The sequence below is a fragment of the Saccostrea cucullata genome, unplaced genomic scaffold, assembly GCF_032062105.1.
Source record: "Saccostrea cucullata isolate Sc308-1 unplaced genomic scaffold, CSIRO_AGI_Scuc_v1 ctg4819, whole genome shotgun sequence".
NCBI classification, from domain to species: Eukaryota; Metazoa; Mollusca; class Bivalvia; order Ostreida; family Ostreidae; genus Saccostrea; species Saccostrea cuccullata.
Genome location: NW_026930637.1, coordinates 24,159 through 43,705, shown reverse-complemented (window position 1 = coordinate 43,705; position 19,547 = coordinate 24,159). Strand labels below are relative to the sequence as shown.

Genomic DNA, 19,547 nt, shown 5'->3' with positions numbered 1-19,547 from the left:
TACAGTGACCAACCAAAGGAGAAAATTGTACCTATCTGCGCTCGTATATTTTAGAGGGTTTCAAAAGTAGGGCGGGGTTAAAATGCAATAGGAATGAATGTAAACATGATACCCCTACCCCAATCTAAGATCTATATCTTTCAAATCACGTTTCTATTTTTGTAAAAAATATTCTTATGATGGTACACATATCAGTGATTAGTTACATACAAAAATTTGAGTAAAATTTTAGACATTTATTTTGTCAATATACGAGGGGCCGCAAAGTCACCTCATCCTTTGTAAAAGTCACTTTTATGCACATGTAATAAAAATTTTGAGGTTATATAGTATTTATTATCGTGTCCATTCATCTGTCTGTCTGTTTGTACACATAAACTAAAACCTTGCCCATAACTTTTGATTAATTAGTGAATCTATGGCTTTCAAAGTGCTTATGGGTATTCCTTATGAAAAGAACTTTGTTTGGGTACCAGCAAAGTTGATGATGACCTTGAAGTTTAATACACTTTTACACAAAATTCCAAACTTTTGATTTGCTCATAACTTTTTAACAGTAGATACTAGAACCTTCATACTTCACATATTTTTCAAAAATACCTTTCACTTGACATCAACAACTTTGACCTTCTCTCACAAGTTAATAAAAAAAAAAAAAAAACATTCACCTTCATCCCTGATGACTAGGGTGGCCACAATGGGCTATCAGAGTTTTGCATTTAATATTTAATGAATTCATTTGTTTAAACAGGTCATATTTTGGAAATGTCATGATTGCATGAATATGTATTTTTATTAATATATTAGCAATTTGTGTATACATGTGTACAGCATTAAACAAATTCAATCGTTTGTCACATCTTCATTATACCCCCCCCTCCCACAAACAGAGTTGGGGGAGGGGTTTATATAGGAATAACCTTGTCTATCTGTCTGTTGGTCTAGCTGTCTATGCAAACGTGTCCAGTCCATATCTTTTTTATGTATCAACTTGGTATGTTCTTGTTTTAATTACATAATATTTCTTATGTCTTGAGGGTATTGATCTACAGTCATTGTTGTAAACATGGATATATAATGCATCCATACTTTCCAATAGTGATATATATTTTAAAATTTGGTTGATTCATTTTTTTTCACATTATTATATTTGATACAAATTTAAATATTGTAAAAGTGTGTACATAAAAAGTTTAGATTCAATTGTTTTTATTTGTGGGAAAATTTGTCATAAAATGTGTAAATAAAATGTTCAATGAATTGTTTGTTTATTTGTGGGAAAATCTGTAACATGAATATGTTTGAACTGTTATCAAACCGGTATTCTATATAGCATGATCAAGGTATTAGAAATACAATATATATCGCAATACAAAATTTCTAGTCAAAACTCAGCCCGAGTATTTACATCGATCAAAGTATTTTATGTAATGAACATTTTAAGAAATTAAAAATTCAATACTCTAAGTCGTTTTCTGAGTTGTTGTCAGTAAATTCACACATGCATGTTAACTTCTCAAACAAAAAATTCAGTATACAGCAAAACTTGTTTAGTACGAACACGGTTATAGCGAATTTACGATTATATTACATGTATACTTGTATATACATTGCTATCGCAAAGTAAGGTACTTTATCATTCTGTAATGAAAAGTTGAACACAAGCAAGAATTGCTTTTGCATGAACAGACATAAATTAAGTCTCATAAAAGAATTGATACAAAATTTGAATGAAATTACATGAGGAAGTTTATTCTTCTCTTTTTTTTTTAGCATTTTGCCACAGAAGAAACTCTCACTGCATTTGGGGATGTTCTAATTTAATAAACATAAGAAATAACACAATATTCATTTTCTTCTTTATTATATCTTATTATTATATCAGTGATCAACTGTTTATCCTCAAACTGAATGTAAAAGTGGGTATCCTGATGAAGGAACTGTTAAAAATGAATCGGATATAACCAATGTACTAGGCCTATTATTTTTGTTCTCCATCGCCCCAAAGGGAATTTTTCACTCAATCTACTTTAGTGTGGATAAAAGAACACGATCAAAATACGCTTTTTTAGAATTTTCAGATTGTACCTATTCGACCAAAAAGAGTCTTTAAAATATTTTTGGAAAAGTCAAAATTATAAAAGCCCCAGCTGTATTGGAACTTGTGATACGAAAGATTTGTAGACAAACTGATTGTTATATACCGTTTGGTAACAATTAAGGTTAAGGAATAAATTAATGATTCATAAAATTATACTTAATTCTTCTGGTATATTTTGATCAGAACAATATCCAAAATATAGAGGCATCCCATTACACCTGGCCCTGGGATCATGAAACAGACTTAGACTTAAGTCAAAATTTCAATTATATATAAAATCTTTAAAACTTGTTAAAGGAAACTCATAATTTGCATACAACAGCAGACTGATACAAAATCGGAAGGAAATTTCATTTCGGGCTGCTTGACCTATAAAACAATTCAGCATCTAAGGCATTATTTGACTTAAGCTTAAGATGCTTCGTAATCTCGGGGCCTGAACTTTTTTTAGGTCACCTATGCTATCTGTTTTACGTCTGTCATCATCCTTTAACATTTGAACCTTTTCAGCTTCTTCTCTGCAACCACTTAACCAATTTCAACCAAATTTGGCACAAAGCATCTATGGGTGAAGGGGACAAAAATTGTGAATTTCATGATCCTTGCCCCCCTTGGGACTGAGGGGTGGGGCCAAAACCACTAAAATTAGTGCAATTTTTGACTACTGGACATCAAGCAGTCAAACTGTTAGCATGACTGCAATCAGCATTGAGTCCTCTACCAAAATTGTGAAATTCATGGCCCTGGGGTCAAGGGTTCTAGTGCTAGGGCAGGGCTTAAGAAGTATATAGCAGTAAAACTCAAATACAGCTTTTTCTATTATAAATTCATACTTCATTAAAGCAAGTTTTATTGATGCATTGGTAAGTTAAGTAGATGTATTGAAATAACCAACCAAATCACTTATACATGGTGCTTCACTGTAATCATGTTGTACTTGGTTAGAATGCGAGTTTTTGGCCAAAAAGTTTGAAATGCCCATTCGTTTGAAATTCAGTCAAGTTTAACGTTAACTTCATTACTGTCAAGCGGCATGGTCTCGCTTATGCTCAAATTTGATATTTCTGCTTTCATTTTTAAAAATACTTTAAAATGCATTACAGATATGAGCAAGATACAGATCTCAAATTTTTCTGTCATGTAAACAAGGCTCCAGTCATGTTTTTGTTTCCATTTGGTCAAAATAGCGAAAAGAGATCTTTTTCAAACTGATTTTTCTTTCTCCTGATTAGTTTTGAACATAAACAAGTAGTTTCTAGCATTTGTTGGATTCCTTTTAGGTCTTAACCTTGAAAATTCAAAATGTAAACAAGAGGCCCATGGGCCACATCGTTCACCTGAGAAGCTTTGACTTTTCTGTTTTTTACCAGATTTCCCCCTTGTTATACATAATGCATCCCCACCCTACCCCACTGATCATAATTTAGACATTTTGAAATCTACACTACCCCATGAACCTTCCATGGGCACATATGTTTCAGCTTTTTTGGCCCAGTGGTTCCTGAGAAGAAGATTTTCAAAGATTTTTCCTATATATTTCTATGTAAAACTTTGATTCCCTATAATGGCCCCGCTCTTCCCACGGGGATCATGATGTGAACAATTTAGAATTTACACTACCCCAGAATGCTTCCCATTAAGCTTCACTTTTTCTGGCCCAGTGGTTCTTGAGAAGAACATTTTCAAATATTTTTCCTATGTATTTCTATATAAAACTTTGATTCCCCATTGTGACCCCGCCCTTCCCCCGGGGGTCATGATTTGAACAATTTAGAATCTACACTACCCCAGGATGCTTCCACATAAGTTTCAGCTTCACTGGCCCAGTGGTTCTTGAGAAGAAGGTTTTTTAATAACCCAACCCTATTTTTGTCTTTTCTTGATTATCTCCCCTTGCCAGGGGATATGTCCCTTCATTTTCAAAATTTAAATTCCCCTTCACCCAAGGATGCTTTGTACCAAGTTTGGTTAAAATTGGCCCAGTGGTTCTTGAGAAGAAGTCGAAAATGTGTAAAGTTTACAGACGGACAGACAGACAGACGGACGGACGACGGACAAAATGTGATAAGAAAAGCTCACTTGAGCCTTCGGCTCAGGTGAGCTAAAAACATAACTGAGAGTTGTTTACATAACAAAGAATTGTGTGCTCTGTATCTCACAACTTGACGACCGATGTTCAAATTTTGGTTGAGCATTAGAAATGCCTTACTTTATAGTATTTACATTATAAATTTTAAAGCACCCTTCAGTAGTGTCACATTGTCAACAAGTTGTGAAATTGTTATCTTGTAGGCATAGTAGTAAGTTGCAGGACTCTTTAAATTTGCATTCACTGGTTAAACTTCCAAGTTATAAAAAGACATTAAAAGAACTACTGGATAATATGAATTAGAATTCAATGCATTGATATTTTTTTTAATTTTGTTTTTCATTTGTACATGTTTTACAATTCCCATATAATATGTTTCCTGATGATGTACAAAGTACATGTACTTGATGTGTACAAACAGATGTTCATAATTAAACATACACAACCCAGAATTCATACAATATATCATGAATTATGAGAATAGGATATAAAATACCCCCAAAAAAGCAAAAAAATTAATGATATATCTGGTGTTCCAATCCATCTTTGAGAGCAATATACATAGTTCTGGCTTCTAATATTGTTGAAGGAGGGTAATAGTCTGAGATGATGTCAAAAGCTTCCTTAATGTCATCATCCAAGTCATTTCCAAAGCAGCACTGAGATTTCAGAAAATGAAACCGCTCATCATTAACATCGATATAATGAAGATAATTTTGGCACTGTGGATTGCCTTAAATAAAAAATGAAATAAAACATCATACACAATAAAAATGAAATAATACATCATACACAATTAAATAAACATGTTTTTCAGTTTTCAATATAAAACTCCTTTGGAAAAATTCTTACATTTTCATAGGAAAATACTTTGTATATATATATTAAATCATTTGTGACCTTGTTGTTTTTAAACAATGTGTTTCATAGGACATAGGTAAACAATTGCAATTTTTTTCTCTTATAAAAGTATTTCAAACAAAAATTTGATCACTTTGTAAATGATTTCAGAATCAAAACAAGTAAACTGACCTAACATTTCAGGAACATGATAAAGGAGCTCAGGTATCCCAGGAACAATATCACCTGATTTTTGTCTCCTGATTCTGTGGTTATTCCAGGCAAATTTCACTTCTTCCAAGTCTTCTCTGATAATCTGCATGTAGCAGTACTGAACTAAAGTTCTGAAATGAAACTTGATATTAGTTTTTTGGCTTCAAACATGGATCTGATTGATTCATTAGCCTTTGATACTTTTGATATTGAATTTAAACCACACATATTTGTGTGATATACTGACAAACCGGTAGCAACTGACAAAGCAAAGACAACAGAAAATGTAAACAACAAGAGGCCTTGACAGTTACTTGAGTCCCATAACCCTTAGATTGACATGTCAGAGTCTCATGTTTGCATTTTCAGCTTCATTTTGAGTTCTACACCCTTATCTTAGACTCCTATGACTGTTACCTTGCCTTTATTTTTTTAGATTCATTCACATGGGGGAATAGTTGAAGAGTCGGAGGAATTTTGAATCGTCTATACCCTTATTGCTACAGAGGCCCATTTATTTTTAATCTATTAATGATTGAATAGTTGGCCTATTTAATCTGTTGATTATTTCTAAGTGAAAAAGCAAACTTACATATGAAGATCATCACCAATTGTAAAATGACCATCTTTTTCTAATTCCTGAAACCGTATGAAAAATAAATAGAAAAGCAGAACAATAATGCCTAACTTGAATATCCATCTTAAACCATTTTTTTACTCAATCCTTTGTTTATTTTTAGCTTTTATATTTAGTATACATTATCCAGTATTGATATAAATCTACTCCATATTTCAGAATCAGGAATCAAAACGAGATATCTGTGAGCCAATGCTCACTAGTAATACCACCGCTCTAATGTGAATATACAAAATAAGCAAAGTGGACTTAAACAGGAAGTTGACCTCCAAAAAATGTGTACAAAAATATATCCAAGTGTATGGAATTCCTATATAAATAGTGTGTTAAAATTTCAAGCATCTGCGATGAATTTTGCTGAGAATTCTTTGACGAAAATTTGTTTGAAAATACAGGCTAAAAAAAAGTTTTCATTTTGTCAAGTTGACGTTCGATCGCTAGAAAATATAACCCACAATATGGCATGCCTAAACAAACAGTTTGTTCAAATTTTAAGCACCTGCAATGAATAGTAATTGCTGAGAAAAATACGACAAAATTTTTTGCTACGGACAGTCAGACAGACACACAAGGGTAAAACAGTATACCCCCTTCTCCTTCAGAGCAGGGGTATATTAAATGCCTTTTATCATATTAATAAATGGTAACCACAAATCACATCAGATATGATCAGAACATACACTTTAACAAATTTCACTGCATTACATTAAAATTCATATTCTTCACAATCTAAAATTTAATTCTTGATCATCCGAACAACATAGGAAAAGGTTCATAAAACTAAACCTTGACCGTCAACCTCCTCCGCACCCCTGGAAAAATTTCTGCATCTGAGTGGGTCAATGCATTCTTTGTTTTGGTTGGCTTAATCATTCCATCAAATTATATTGTAAGCCATATCAACAGTTGGCACAACATTCCCACCCTCCATATCCAGATTATCCCAGTGTTAATATATGCAGTCCATCTTTTACATCCTTAAATATTGTTAAATAAGAGATGCTCTTCCCAATAAAGAATGAGATGGTGTTGCTTAATTGAAGAGTGAATGAATATGAAATTTTTACAGCACAGCTATATAAACCTCCTGCCTATCCATTAAGTGAACAACAGAAGGTTCTATGCAACACTGGTTTTATTTTTCAAAGTTTAGAAATATATTTATCAGCATTGTCAACAGGTTAACTTGATTGTGTCCATTCTTAAAACAATGAAGGTAATGTTTTAAGTTGGATATTAGCCTCAAACTGTCCATTCTGTGAGAGAAAGCTTGGCCCTACAGGCCTTGATCAGTTTTCTCTCACAGAATGAACAGTGTTCGGCTTATGTACTTTACTTAAAGGATGGAAAAAAACTTGTATTTTTCTAACCTTAAAATGATGAATCCATCGATCTGTGCATTTTCTTCTCAAAAATTCCCCACCATCTCTCTATCCTCTTCAATTAAAAAAATTTAAAAATTTAGAAGCTATGTTACAGATTTAATATACAGTCATTCAGTCAAAATTCAAAGTGAAAGGGCAGTGCTTTTAAGTAAGTCAATAACCACTAATATTGGGATGGGTTTGAACAACTTCACATATGACACAATGACAAGATCTGTGGTAAATTAGCTAATAGTTAATAATAAACATTACTTGATTATGTGTGGATTTTCCATAGAGGAAGGATTTCTTGCTGAAGCAGTCATCATCATCTTCTCTCAAGAAGTTTTGAATGGCAGCTACTGTCCCATTCTCTGTTCCTTAAAAAATATGTGGGTATTTCAAACAGGGATATAAAGAAACAAATAGGTAGTTTACACATAAAATCAATAAAAAGAATTCTAAGGTACAAAATAATGATCCTCAAAAGATGAAGACCAAAATCTCACAATAAAATTAGTTTCAAAAGCATGTTATCTTCTAAAATGGGTAATCAATTTCCCCAACGCTCAACTATTATTTAATTTTTTCAAACTTGAAGTATCAAGACCAGAGAATAACAAATCATTAGTTTATAAACAAGACATTGAGATAGTCGTCTCAAAAGGACTGGATGAAAAAAATGGACATAAGGATGAAAAGTTCTTCAGAGAATTTGCTTTCACTTTAGAAATATTTTCAGTTGGCATAGAACTTTTAATTCAATCTCATTAATCACACAACCTTGACCAAAGGCAACCAAAGGTTGCAGTATAACTTACATTAAAATTTAAGAAGGTATGCTCCTGACCAGAGTTTTTTTTGTTTGTTTTTTTTTTTTTACATAATTCTAATAGGACATTCACATCTGACCTTGACAGGTTTAAGGTTAATGCACAACCTTTACCTTAACAAGATGGCCACAGGTCTTGATGGTCACCCAAGTACCATAGCTCTTAGATTAATATGTCAGTCTTATGTTTTTATTTAAAGCTTCATGTTGAAGTTTAAATGCAAATCTGAGCCTCCTGTGTTACCCCACTTTTATTAGTCGTTGTTTAAAAACCCCCTTTTTTAATGAAAATGTTGATGGGGTGGGAGTTGAGGAGTGTACCTGTTTGGCAGCAACCCACCCAAAATTTTAACCATTTTAATAATAGGACTTTTCTTTGGGAAAACTCATTTAACCAGAAGTCTCTGTCAAGACTGTAGCTCTACTGATTTGTACTTATCAAAAACCATTTCAATATTTTATGTATCTTTGTGTAGTCTACTTGTGTGCCAACTTATTTCGAAATCAAACTAAAACTGAAGAAGGAGGAGCATGTTAAAGGAATTTCACAGATAATTCTATTTTTAGTAACCATGGTAACACTGTTCATCGAAATCAAAAACTGATGCACTATTCTATGTATCTTAGTGTAGTCTACTTGTGTGCCAAGTTATATTAAAATCAGACCAAAACTGTAGAAGGAGTAGCATTTTAAAGTAATTTCATAGAAAATTCTATTTTTAGTAACCATGGCATTACAGTTCATCGAAATTAAAAACCGATGCACTATTCTATGTATCGTAGTGCAGTCTACTTGTGTGCCAAGTCATATTGAAATCAGACCAAAACTGTAGGAGGAGTAGCGTTTTGAAAAATTGTTTACAGACGGACAGACAGACGGACAAACGCATTACTTTTGCATATGCTCTTCTGGTCTCTGACCAGTAGAGCTAAACATTGCAGGTTCACATATTCAAATGGTTTTTTTCAAAAAATGCACCAATTGTCATTCTTTTCTATGCAGTAGGAAAAAAAAATCTATAGGATGGGGGACAAATTGTTCTTAAAGACAGACTGGATGATTCCAGCATACCTCCTTTAGATTTATTTGCAGGGGTATCCATGTTATTACTAGCCTGACAAATCAATAACCTGATTTATTCCTCTCTCTCTTTTTTTTTAAATTCACACCGTTTTTAAAAAAAAAAAACTGACCTGCATCTCCTCGAATAATATGTGGAAATCCTACAAATCAGTATACAATATGTATAAACATCAACATTAACAGATGCAAAAGGTAAAAAAAAATATTACAGAAAACAAGCCATCTTGCTTAAACTCCAGAAATCAAATGAGATATTGTCTTCAATATATTCATTTAACAAACCAACTCTTCCAAATCTTTGCACTGAATTACATGTACCTTTAACATTCTCCAAAGTCTTCAAAAAGTACCCTGCAATCTTTTTGCAGTTTTTATTGCTGACACCAGCTTCCACCCATAGCACATAGCGGGAAAACCTAAAATTACAATGGAACATGTAAGATTTGTAAGCTTTTGCATTACCAAATTAAACTCTGGGTGGAGAGAGTGCACTAGTAAAGTAACTTGCCCAACGTAACCGCAATAGTGACAGACTAGACTCAAACACAGGGTTAAATCTGTCAATGCTATCAAATGTGCCTACATCTCTAAGGATATAGTAAAAAGTATAATTAATAAATTCCCAACATTTTATGTTTACCTACCCATCAATGCATCCACTGATATAAATCCCAAAAGGGCTCAATTTATCATACTGATCTACAATTATTAAAAAAGATACTAAATATCATACAGTTTTTAATTTAAAAATTTATATACACCATAAATGATTCATTCTGCTGTTTACTGGCATTCATTGAACAGCAGACTTCACCAATGTATTTGAAATATACGTACATTGCAATGACTGGTTTCAAAGCATAGAAACTAAATATATTTATATATTTACATTACACGTTGCTCATGCGCTACAGTACTATAAAACATGTTAATAAAATACTTTAATTCCATTTAAATTGAATTAACAACTTTAATAACAGTGATTCATTTTGAAAATTGTCTATACGAGTCCAAAGGCCCCCTTTTAACCATAATTATGAGTCCCAAGCCAAAAACAAGTCCATATTTATTTTACCTAGAACATGAATATCAAACAAGCTATGCTTATCTAAACTAAAATGTTAAATGACCATACTAAGAGACAGGCAAAGTGCTGTCACTGGGACCCTTCAGAGTTTTGCCTGTTTCCTTATCGCCTGTATCAATAGCCATTTATTACACGTTCTGGATCAGCGTTCCTTTTAGCATGAACCTCTTTGTTGCTATTAACTGCCACTTGTCTACTTTTTCATAAACCCTGGTTAATCTATCCTGGATCCGGAGTAATTTTGTCCGTTTTATTTGGTAGCATCATGATCAACATCAACAAGGTAATGTCATGTATCATTGGATCTCATTGGTTAATTATTAAGTGTTGACCTATGAGATTTCTGCTTTTGTAGTGTGTTTGAATTCGGAATATTTCGGGCATCTTGTTCTAGCGAAAAAATGCATGGGCATGTGTATTTTTAAAATGAGATGCACAAATAGTGAAATTATGTGAACTGAGCAAATTTTGTGTATATTTCATGCAGGACGCACCACGTCAAAATGAATCACTGCCTTAAAAGTTTTTTTAAAAAAATCTATTTGCAATTTTTTCATAAAAATGCTAACTTACCTATATGCAAAAGCCAATTGGGACCTGTTAAAATTGCAATGACAAGGATTCAACAAAATATTATCTTACTACAGTAATCCAAATGCAGTACATGTATTGAACAAAAATTATAAACCATAAACTTTTGCACATGTAACTCTACAATCAAAGTAAATAATTATGAAAAACCTTTACTAAGGTACTGTCTTCGTTTCAGTTTGTTTCCCTTCCTGAGGGACACGCCGACAGGGTCTAGTGCTTTCATTATTTGCCTCACCAATTCTCTATCAAAAAAGTAAAAATTGATACATTTTTTCCACATTCTCTGTGTTCCTGCAACTGTGTGTAACCAAGGAGAAATATTAACAAGAGGCCCTGGGGCCACAATGCTCACCTGAGCCCATCAGCTAGGAAAAAACATTTCAGATCAGAACTGAAAGTTAATTTATGTTGGGGGAAGGGGGCTTGAATTTTTATTGCCAAGGGGATCATACTTTGAACGAACTAGAATCTACATTACCTGAGGATGATTCCATACAAATATTACTAATCCTGGCTTTGAAGTACTTGAAAAGATAATTTAAAAAGGTTTCCCTATATATTTCTATTTTTCCTATATATTCCTATGTAAAACTTTGATCGGCCATTTTGGCCCTGCCCTACCCATGGGGGTCATGACTTGAACAAACTTGAATCTACACTACCTGAGGATGATTCCACTCGAGTTTCATTTTTCCTGGCCCAGTGGTTATTGAGAAGTAGATATTTCCTATGTATTCCTATGTAAAACTTTGATCGGCCATTTTGGCCCCGCCCTACCCATGGGGGTCATGACTTGAACAAACTTGAATCTACTCTACCTGAGGATGATTCCACACGAGTTTCATCTTTCCTGGCCCAGTGGTTCTTGAGGAGAAAATTTTTTAAAAATGCCAATAATTTTTCTCTAAATCATGATTATCTCCCCTTGGAGAAGGGCGTGGCCCTTCATTTGAACAAACTTGAATCCCCTTCACCCAAGGATACTTTGTGCCAAGTTTGGTTGACATTGGCCCAGTGGTTCTTGAGAAAAAGATGAAAATGTGAAAAGTTTACGACAACAACGACAACGACAGACAAATTTTGATCAGAAAAGCTCACTTGAGCCTTGTGGCTCAGGTGAGCTAAAAAGTCTACTTTACCTTCGAACATTGCACCCATGGATTGTTTTCAATCTGAAAAACATGTCAGAGATACTTCGATCTGGTTTTATTTTCACTTCATTCTGAAAGTAAAAATAACACACAGACACATTATGCATGCATTTTTATTTATATATTCTCTCTCCCTCCACACACAGGCACATGCATATGTGTGTGTACATTGAATTTACCTTTATCAGATCCAATACTTCATCAAAATCTGGCAGGTTTCTATTTCCTCTTCTGTCATTTAAATTTAATCTTGGTATTACTTTTCTCTTCAGATATTGGAAACTGGAAGAAAATAGAAATTTAAAGTATTTCATTCCTTTCAGTGAATAAAAAAAGTTTTTTTATTAAAATTAATTAGCCTTAATTAGCATGTCATTAACAGACCAACACACCTTTATTTTAGAAGGTTAGTGTTAGCAGCAGCATTGCACAGTGCATATTCAATACAAAAGCACGAGGAAAGAGATGCAACTACTCTGAATATTCAAACAAGTAGCATCATTTTTCGAAGTGGAGAAGAAAAAAGGGGTGGCAATAGTCTCCTTATATTTTGAATTTGATTTCAATATACAATCCCTTCACTTTCTTTTAAGTTGTTCAAACAATGTTGGAAGAAGGAGGGGGTGGGTAGCTTCTAGCTATAAAATCTAATTTCTATTGAATAAATTTTAAGAAAAGGTTGGTTGATAACTTTGTTTTTTTTTATATGTATGCTAGAAGAATGGATGGGGTTGATGTTGTTTGTGTAGTTTTTTTAAGAAATTGTTATTTTTTCTTTCTTTCTAATCAAATTATATGTAGCTATATATACATGTACACACACATACCTATAGTTTTGACCATGTCTTATTTTCAGTAAAAAGTGAATTTCCTTGTGAGATAAACCTCTTCTGTGGTACCTTCTAATGATGTCTTTTAAATCTACAAAAATATACAAGCATTCATTTACTAGTCTGTCATAATGATAATGGTCATAAAAATACAATATTTTTATACCAGTGAAACCGGTAGGGTACTAATAAGGTGATTGCTTAATTGGCATCGGCAAATACTTGCAGTGCCCTAGTTACAAAATGAATATTACTTACTTTCATCCATAATTCTGTGTCCTCATTTATGGTGCACATACCAAATTAAACCCTGAAAATGTAACCTATACCCCTCACAAAAAGTCAAGCAACAAACTCATTTTTATTCTTTTTAAAGGAAAAAATTACTTGTAATTGAAGGTATTGCAACAAAACCATCTATTACAAGTTATTTCTCCCTTAAAAACATACCTTCTGAGATAGTTGCTTGACTTTTTGTGAGTAGTAGTTTTACACATGCTATTTTATCAAAACTTTATTGATCAAAGAATTCTTAAAACTCATGTAATACTACATACATCAAATAAGGCAAAATGGCAGAACACCAAGGGTGCGTTTAATGACATACCTCAAATATAATCATTATAAATTTGATCAGAACTTGTTTGTTCTTTTATAAAACACTGCTTGGATATTAGCCCAATTCAATATTACAATACTGTGTGCCAATTGTGAATATTATCTCTCAATACCTAAGCAGCTTTCTAAAAAAACTCTTATAGTTAAATCTAATCTATTTTCTTAATCAATGTTTGTCATAATAATGTAATTCATTCACTTTTTAAACACATCATCGTTTCATAGTATCATTCTTTTTTGCTTACATTTAATTTGGCTCTGCAGTTCCATATTCAAATAACTTTTACCATTAACGTTGAGCTATGAATAGATTTTGAGAAAATTCTACGAAAGAACAAACCCGATTTGTATATAAATCGAATCCCATCCAGTTTCACCAAAAAAAGGGACTTATGAAATAAAATACATGTAAGAGTTTTACATTTATTATCTTTTATGCAGTACAAGTACATAACCTCTGACAAACTGAATACATTTCAAGCTCTAATAGTATTTCATATACATGATATATTTGTTTTTTATGAGTCACACACAATATCTGTATTCTGTTATGACTATATAAAATCTAATCACATATGCAGTAAAATGCTTGTCTATTAGACCAATGATATTAAAACAATGTAACCATAGCTATGACAAATGATATATTTGATGCATTTAAATCAATAAATGCATTGCAATTGGTTGAGCAAATACAAAACTACCATATTCAATTTGAAAATATATGCATAAAATAATAATGTTTAACAAATTAACTTCGTTATTAATAGAAGATTTAAGTTAATCCAAGGAATTCAAATTGAAAGCTATTTTCCAAACAATTTATAAAGTTTAATAACTTTAAACGTGTAAAATGTCTGTCAGCAAAAATTTAAATTTAGCACAAAATTAAACCTTTAATTTGACCTCTTCTTGTATTTGTTTTGCTACCAACACTGTCAAAAAACTTAACTTCAGCCTTTGTATTACTGTCAATCATTGTTTTTACACACTCTACACCATCCAACCCAAAAAAGACATTACTTCCACTAACATTTGCAACAATGGTATAATTTTTTTCTTTTTTTATCTCGACAGCATTTGGAAAAATTACAGGAAAATCAAAAACATCTCCAAGTTCCTCTCGTATTTTTAATTTAACAATACAGTCTTCAGAAAAAAGGGTAATTTCAACACACAATGAACAGTTTTTGGCACCAAAGAGAATAACTCCTGATAATCTAACATCTGAGTTTACAGAAAAAGCTAGTCGGTCACCATAAATGGCATCATATTCCCATGTACTATTCGGACTATGGAAAAAAAACCTGTTCACTACACGATCATTTAAAGAAATACACTTTCTTGGACGATATGTATTGTGATCAATCACATCTTTCTGTGTAGATAAAGAGGACATATATAACATGATTTTCAAAGCATAATCACTTTCTATAACATTTTTGTAAACAATATTTTCTATGAAAAAATCAATAGACATTCTTCCAAATCTAATGTGAGGAACAAGTGTATTCCAACAAACAGGTTCAGCTCTATTTTCAGAATTCATCCACATAACAACAAATTTGAAGAGTTTTTCTTCATGAATGCACAGTGAGTCTCTTTTGATTAAAAGAATTAACAGATCTTTATGAAATGTACAAAACAAGTCTGCATTTTCTCTGATAGACATAATGTTTTCTAAATAATTGTCAATAAATGACAATGCAGATGACAAAACATTTTCTATGCTAAATGTAAAAGCCATATTCAGGATGGAAAAAACATTTTCACATGATATTGAAGAGAGCAAAAACTCTTCACACTTCTTTCTTAAATCAGGAACGATGTAGAAATCTGCAATTTGTAGAATGTCCTGTACATTTTCTATTGACAGATCAATATCTGTTTGGTAAAGAAACTTAATCATCGACCGTGTAAGGCCTGCAGAAAAATCACTGCAATTTACTTCATGGTTCCCTTTTCCACTGTTCCAATTTCCATTTAATCGGGTATGAAAGTATTGACAACCAATGACCAACACTAATGAATGTGCACACATGATAGTTCCATCAGCTAGTGTGATACGTACATCACAGTGTTCTTCATTTTCAAAAGCCCTCACAATTTTCTGCCCAAGTTTTGCCATTCTGATAAAATTAGTCAATTTAACATATGATTTAGTTACGACTTTTACCCCTTTCCAATTGCAACCACATTGGTTACATTGGTTAATCAACTCTTATGTATTTAAGTCAGGTAACAGTGGTTGCTGGAAACATAGGTTAAGAAATACATATAAATATTCGGACTATAGGGTTAAAATTAGGTCACTGCTGGGAATTGAGTAATTTTGGTTTAGATTAATTAGAGTTTAAGGTTATAGTTATGGTTTTGCTTAGTGTTTGGGATTTGGGAGAAGGGTTAGGTTGGGTTTATAATTATACTTAGGATTTGGGGTCAGGGTAAGGGTTGGGATTTAGATTAAGGTTAGTTGGGATTGGGATAAATGTTAGTTGGGATTGGGATAAAGGTAAGTTGGGATTGGGATAAAGGTTAGTTGGGATTGGGATAAAGGTTAGTTGGGATTGGGATAAAGGTTAGTTGGGATTGGGATAAAGGTTAGTTGGGATTGGGATAAAGGTTAGTTGGGATTGGGATAAAGGTTAGTTGGGATTGGGATAAAGGTTAGTTAGGGTGGGAATAAACGTTAGGGATATACTGTTAGTTAGGATGTGGGTTAATTAGTTTTTCAGATTAGGCCAGATAAAATTAATCTTTAGATTCTCATCCCACCAGTCCCTCTCGAAATGCCCCGCCCCGGTGTTTTTTATTTTGATTTTTGGGTATTTTCATGTTTTTTTATTCAGTAAGAATTTGGTTCAGTTTAAGAATTATCTCCCGCCTGTATTAAAAGTCGCGTGCCGCTATTTATAGCAAAAACGCCATGTAAAGAATGGAGAAAAATCGGCAATAAAAGCAGTTTAAATGTGTAAGGAAAAGATAATTTGTCAGTATAGAGAAGGCAGAGGAAAAAAATAGCATAAACACATATAGATACCATCACTGGCAGGAGCAAGTATGTAGAGAGATTGTAACTAAGTAAAAATAGACGAGGAAAATGACACCTGGTCAAGTTATATATAACGATCTCCAGCTGTGTGACTTTGCTTTGAAATAAAAAAAAATCTACAACATTATAGACAGAGTTAAGAGAAGGCATAGATTTTTCAGTAGAATAATTATTATAACATATATATAATTTTGCAAAATAAGAAGTCACGCATACGCAATTTATTGGTATCCCTACCTCATTTTCTTCAGGGTGTGCCGTATAATGTGTACTTGATAATTTGTTAATCAACAATAAATATTTGATTTTTAAAGCAAAAATGTTTTTTAGATTTTTAAAGAGTATGAAAGGAATTAAATCTTATTCATATTTGTATTAAGGTATTGAAAAGAATGTGTACGGGGTTTCCATTGTTTTGTTGATACTTAGGCCTATATATAAATTAACAATTATAAAAAATAAAAAATAAAATCCGATCACCCGCCCTAATTTTTCAGCAAATTAGGATGAGAATCTAAAGATTAATTTTACCTGGCCTTAGGGAAAGGGGTTAGGTTAGGAATATGGTTAATTAATATTAATTGGTTCACTGGGGCTAGGGTAAGGATTGTAACCAATGTAACCGAATGTCACTCTGCAAATCAGTTAAATTACAGCCATTATGTATATTACAAAATAGTTAAAATAGAAAATATACTGTATGTGTCACCATTAAATCAAATACAACCAACCCAATGCTACATTTTGTCATAAAAAATAAATAAAGCTGTAACACAAAGCTATAGCCATGGTAACTAAATAAAACAATATTACTGATCTAACACTTGTTTATCATCTCTGTTATTATTGTCAACATGAAAACGGGTTGTAGGCCTATAGATTTGTTTAATGGACGTTGAGATTGAATACTGTTTGTTATCTCCATATCCTTCATTTAAGTTTTTTAAACATGATTAAATAAAGCCATTAAGTAAGCCATTAAGTTGGGCCAAATAAAACAAAAAAATAAGCCTAGTCTTCTTTCATGTTATCTTATTCATCAGTTTCTGCCTTTTCTAAACTGTAAATATCAATCTTGTGAGAATTTATTTTTTTCTGTTTCTAATGTCAAAGAAAGAAGCAAAAAGAGGAAAACGTGAAATGCATACGGTCTTCCTTTGATTAAACAGATATATTTTTATCCATATTTTTTAGATAATACCTATATTCGTGACATACAACCAAAAAAAAAATCCCTACCTTTAAGTGGGTCTCGACTCCGATGCTTGCCGCGAAAAAATCTTCGCCTATTCTTGATCTTTTGAAATCTTGGGAAATTAGTCTTTGTCTTTTGAAATCTTGGGAAGTGAATCTTGACTGCGTATGGAAGTTATGTGCTATCTTGGCCGAATCTCGATCCTATAAAATCTTGGGAAGTAAATCTTGACTGCGTTTGGAAGTAATGTATCTTGGCCAATGCAATCTTGGGATAGAAAATCATGGCCTAGTCAAGATGTAAAACATGGGATATATGTTGACTAGGCCAGGGTTGTCAAATCATGACCGGCAAAGATAAGAAGGCCATGTTATGCTATCAAACCAAACCTGACTTGGTCAGAGTTGCAATCATAACATGACCGATTGAAATTACTATGAATATATAGAACATGACTTGGGGGTCCCGTGTGGCCGATCATGACTTGGCGAGGATTGTTAACACGATTGCCCAAGATTGAATTACTATGAATATATAGAACATGACCGTCCATTGGCGTCCAAGATTGAATTACAATGAATATATAGAACATGACCGTCCAAGATTGAATTACAATGAATATATAGAACATGACCGCCCAAGATTGAAATACTATGAATATATAGAACATGACCGCCCAAGATTGAAATACTATGAATATATAGAACATGACCGCCCAAGATTGAATTACAATGAATATATAGAACATGACTGCCCAAGATTGAATTACAATGAATATATAGAACATGACCGCCCAAGATTGAATTACTATGAATATATAGAACATGACTTGGGGGTCCCGTGTGGCCGATCATGACTTGGCCGGGATTGTAAACATGACCGCCCAAGATTGAATTACTATGAATATATAGAACATGACTTGGGGGTCCCCTGTGGCTTTCCATAATTATTAGATAAAGTACTAACTTAAGTATTTCTACCGGTCATACTATTGACCTTGGAGATAGACTTAAGGTTCCTGAAATGTTCAACTTTCCCACCTAAACGGTGAACGAACGCTGAACGAACGCTTAACGAACACAGAGCGAACGGTGAGTGAACAATGTGCGAACGCTGCATGCAACTTGGTGAACGATGTGTGAATGCAGAACGCGACCGGAGCGCGAACGCGAGTGCACAGTGAACGGTAAACGCAAGATTAACGATTTATTCGGAATGCCTCCGATCTTTTATTTGCATTGAAATTATTCTATTATTCTATAATTCTAATTACAGTTGCTAAAATATAAATAAATAATATTGGTTAACAAATAATAAATAAAATTTTGTCTGCACATACTTTTTTAATTGCCGTAAAACATGTGTATTTCTTACCGAACGCGTGTAGTATAAATATAAAAAATTGATCCACTTCTGTAGATGATGCATGACTCTAGTTTCAATATATATAATGCAGCCAACTTTTACATGAGGAATTGATTAAATTTAAAAAGGGCACCGTTTTTGGTCGATTTTCATCCGACTAAAAGTTTTCTAAATATTCTGGACTTTCGTCTCCATCATTTAGACGCATGCCTTTTTCACTCATATTGAAGCGGTTTGATGATCGAGACACATTTCCATTGTTTACTTTATTTTTTTCACGGGTGACAATTGATGGTTCATCAATGTTTTCTTCTTTTTATTCACTGATGTCTGTTGACATATTGCGTAAATACACTCAAATTTTAAAATCCAAATGCAAATTATTATTTATTTTTGTGTTATTTTTACCGGCCGCCAGGAGGCGGTCGGTTATATGATATGAAAGTTTTAAGTCGCCGTGCGTTTCTGCGGAGTTGGAACAATTTGAATAAAAAA

The 19,547-nt window shown here is 32.9% G+C and overlaps 2 protein-coding genes across 3 annotated transcripts; both read right to left on the bottom strand.

The window, feature by feature from the left end:
- Positions 1 to 4,515: 4,515 nt before the first annotated feature.
- Positions 4,516 to 18,637, bottom strand: LOC134229383 (uncharacterized). 2 transcript variants are annotated; one of them, XM_062711123.1, is made up of 16 exons: positions 18,457 to 18,637; positions 17,732 to 18,121; positions 13,081 to 13,132; positions 12,820 to 12,913; positions 12,172 to 12,274; positions 11,981 to 12,063; positions 10,989 to 11,083; positions 10,821 to 10,844; positions 9,805 to 9,859; positions 9,479 to 9,576; positions 9,271 to 9,300; positions 7,518 to 7,624; positions 7,251 to 7,317; positions 5,836 to 5,882; positions 5,223 to 5,374; positions 4,516 to 4,923 (listed from the first exon to the last, which is right to left on the bottom strand). In XM_062711123.1, the coding sequence occupies exons 3-13, from the start codon at positions 13,088 to 13,090 to the stop codon at positions 7,252 to 7,254; spliced, it is 765 nt and encodes a 254-aa protein (XP_062567107.1). In that variant the 5' UTR covers positions 13,091 to 13,132; positions 17,732 to 18,121; positions 18,457 to 18,637; the 3' UTR covers positions 4,516 to 4,923; positions 5,223 to 5,374; positions 5,836 to 5,882; position 7,251. The 2 variants fall into 2 exon arrangements, with proteins under 2 accessions (XP_062567107.1, XP_062567108.1); XM_062711124.1 differs by having other exon boundaries at positions 17,732 to 17,890; positions 18,586 to 18,632.
- LOC134229381 (BTB/POZ domain-containing protein 6-like) lies at positions 13,087 to 16,657 on the bottom strand. The gene has a single exon (XM_062711122.1). It carries the CDS (start codon positions 15,566 to 15,568, stop codon positions 14,318 to 14,320), a length of 1,251 nt encoding a protein of 416 aa, XP_062567106.1. The 5' UTR covers positions 15,569 to 16,657; the 3' UTR covers positions 13,087 to 14,317.
- Positions 18,638 to 19,547: the final 910 nt, after the last annotated feature.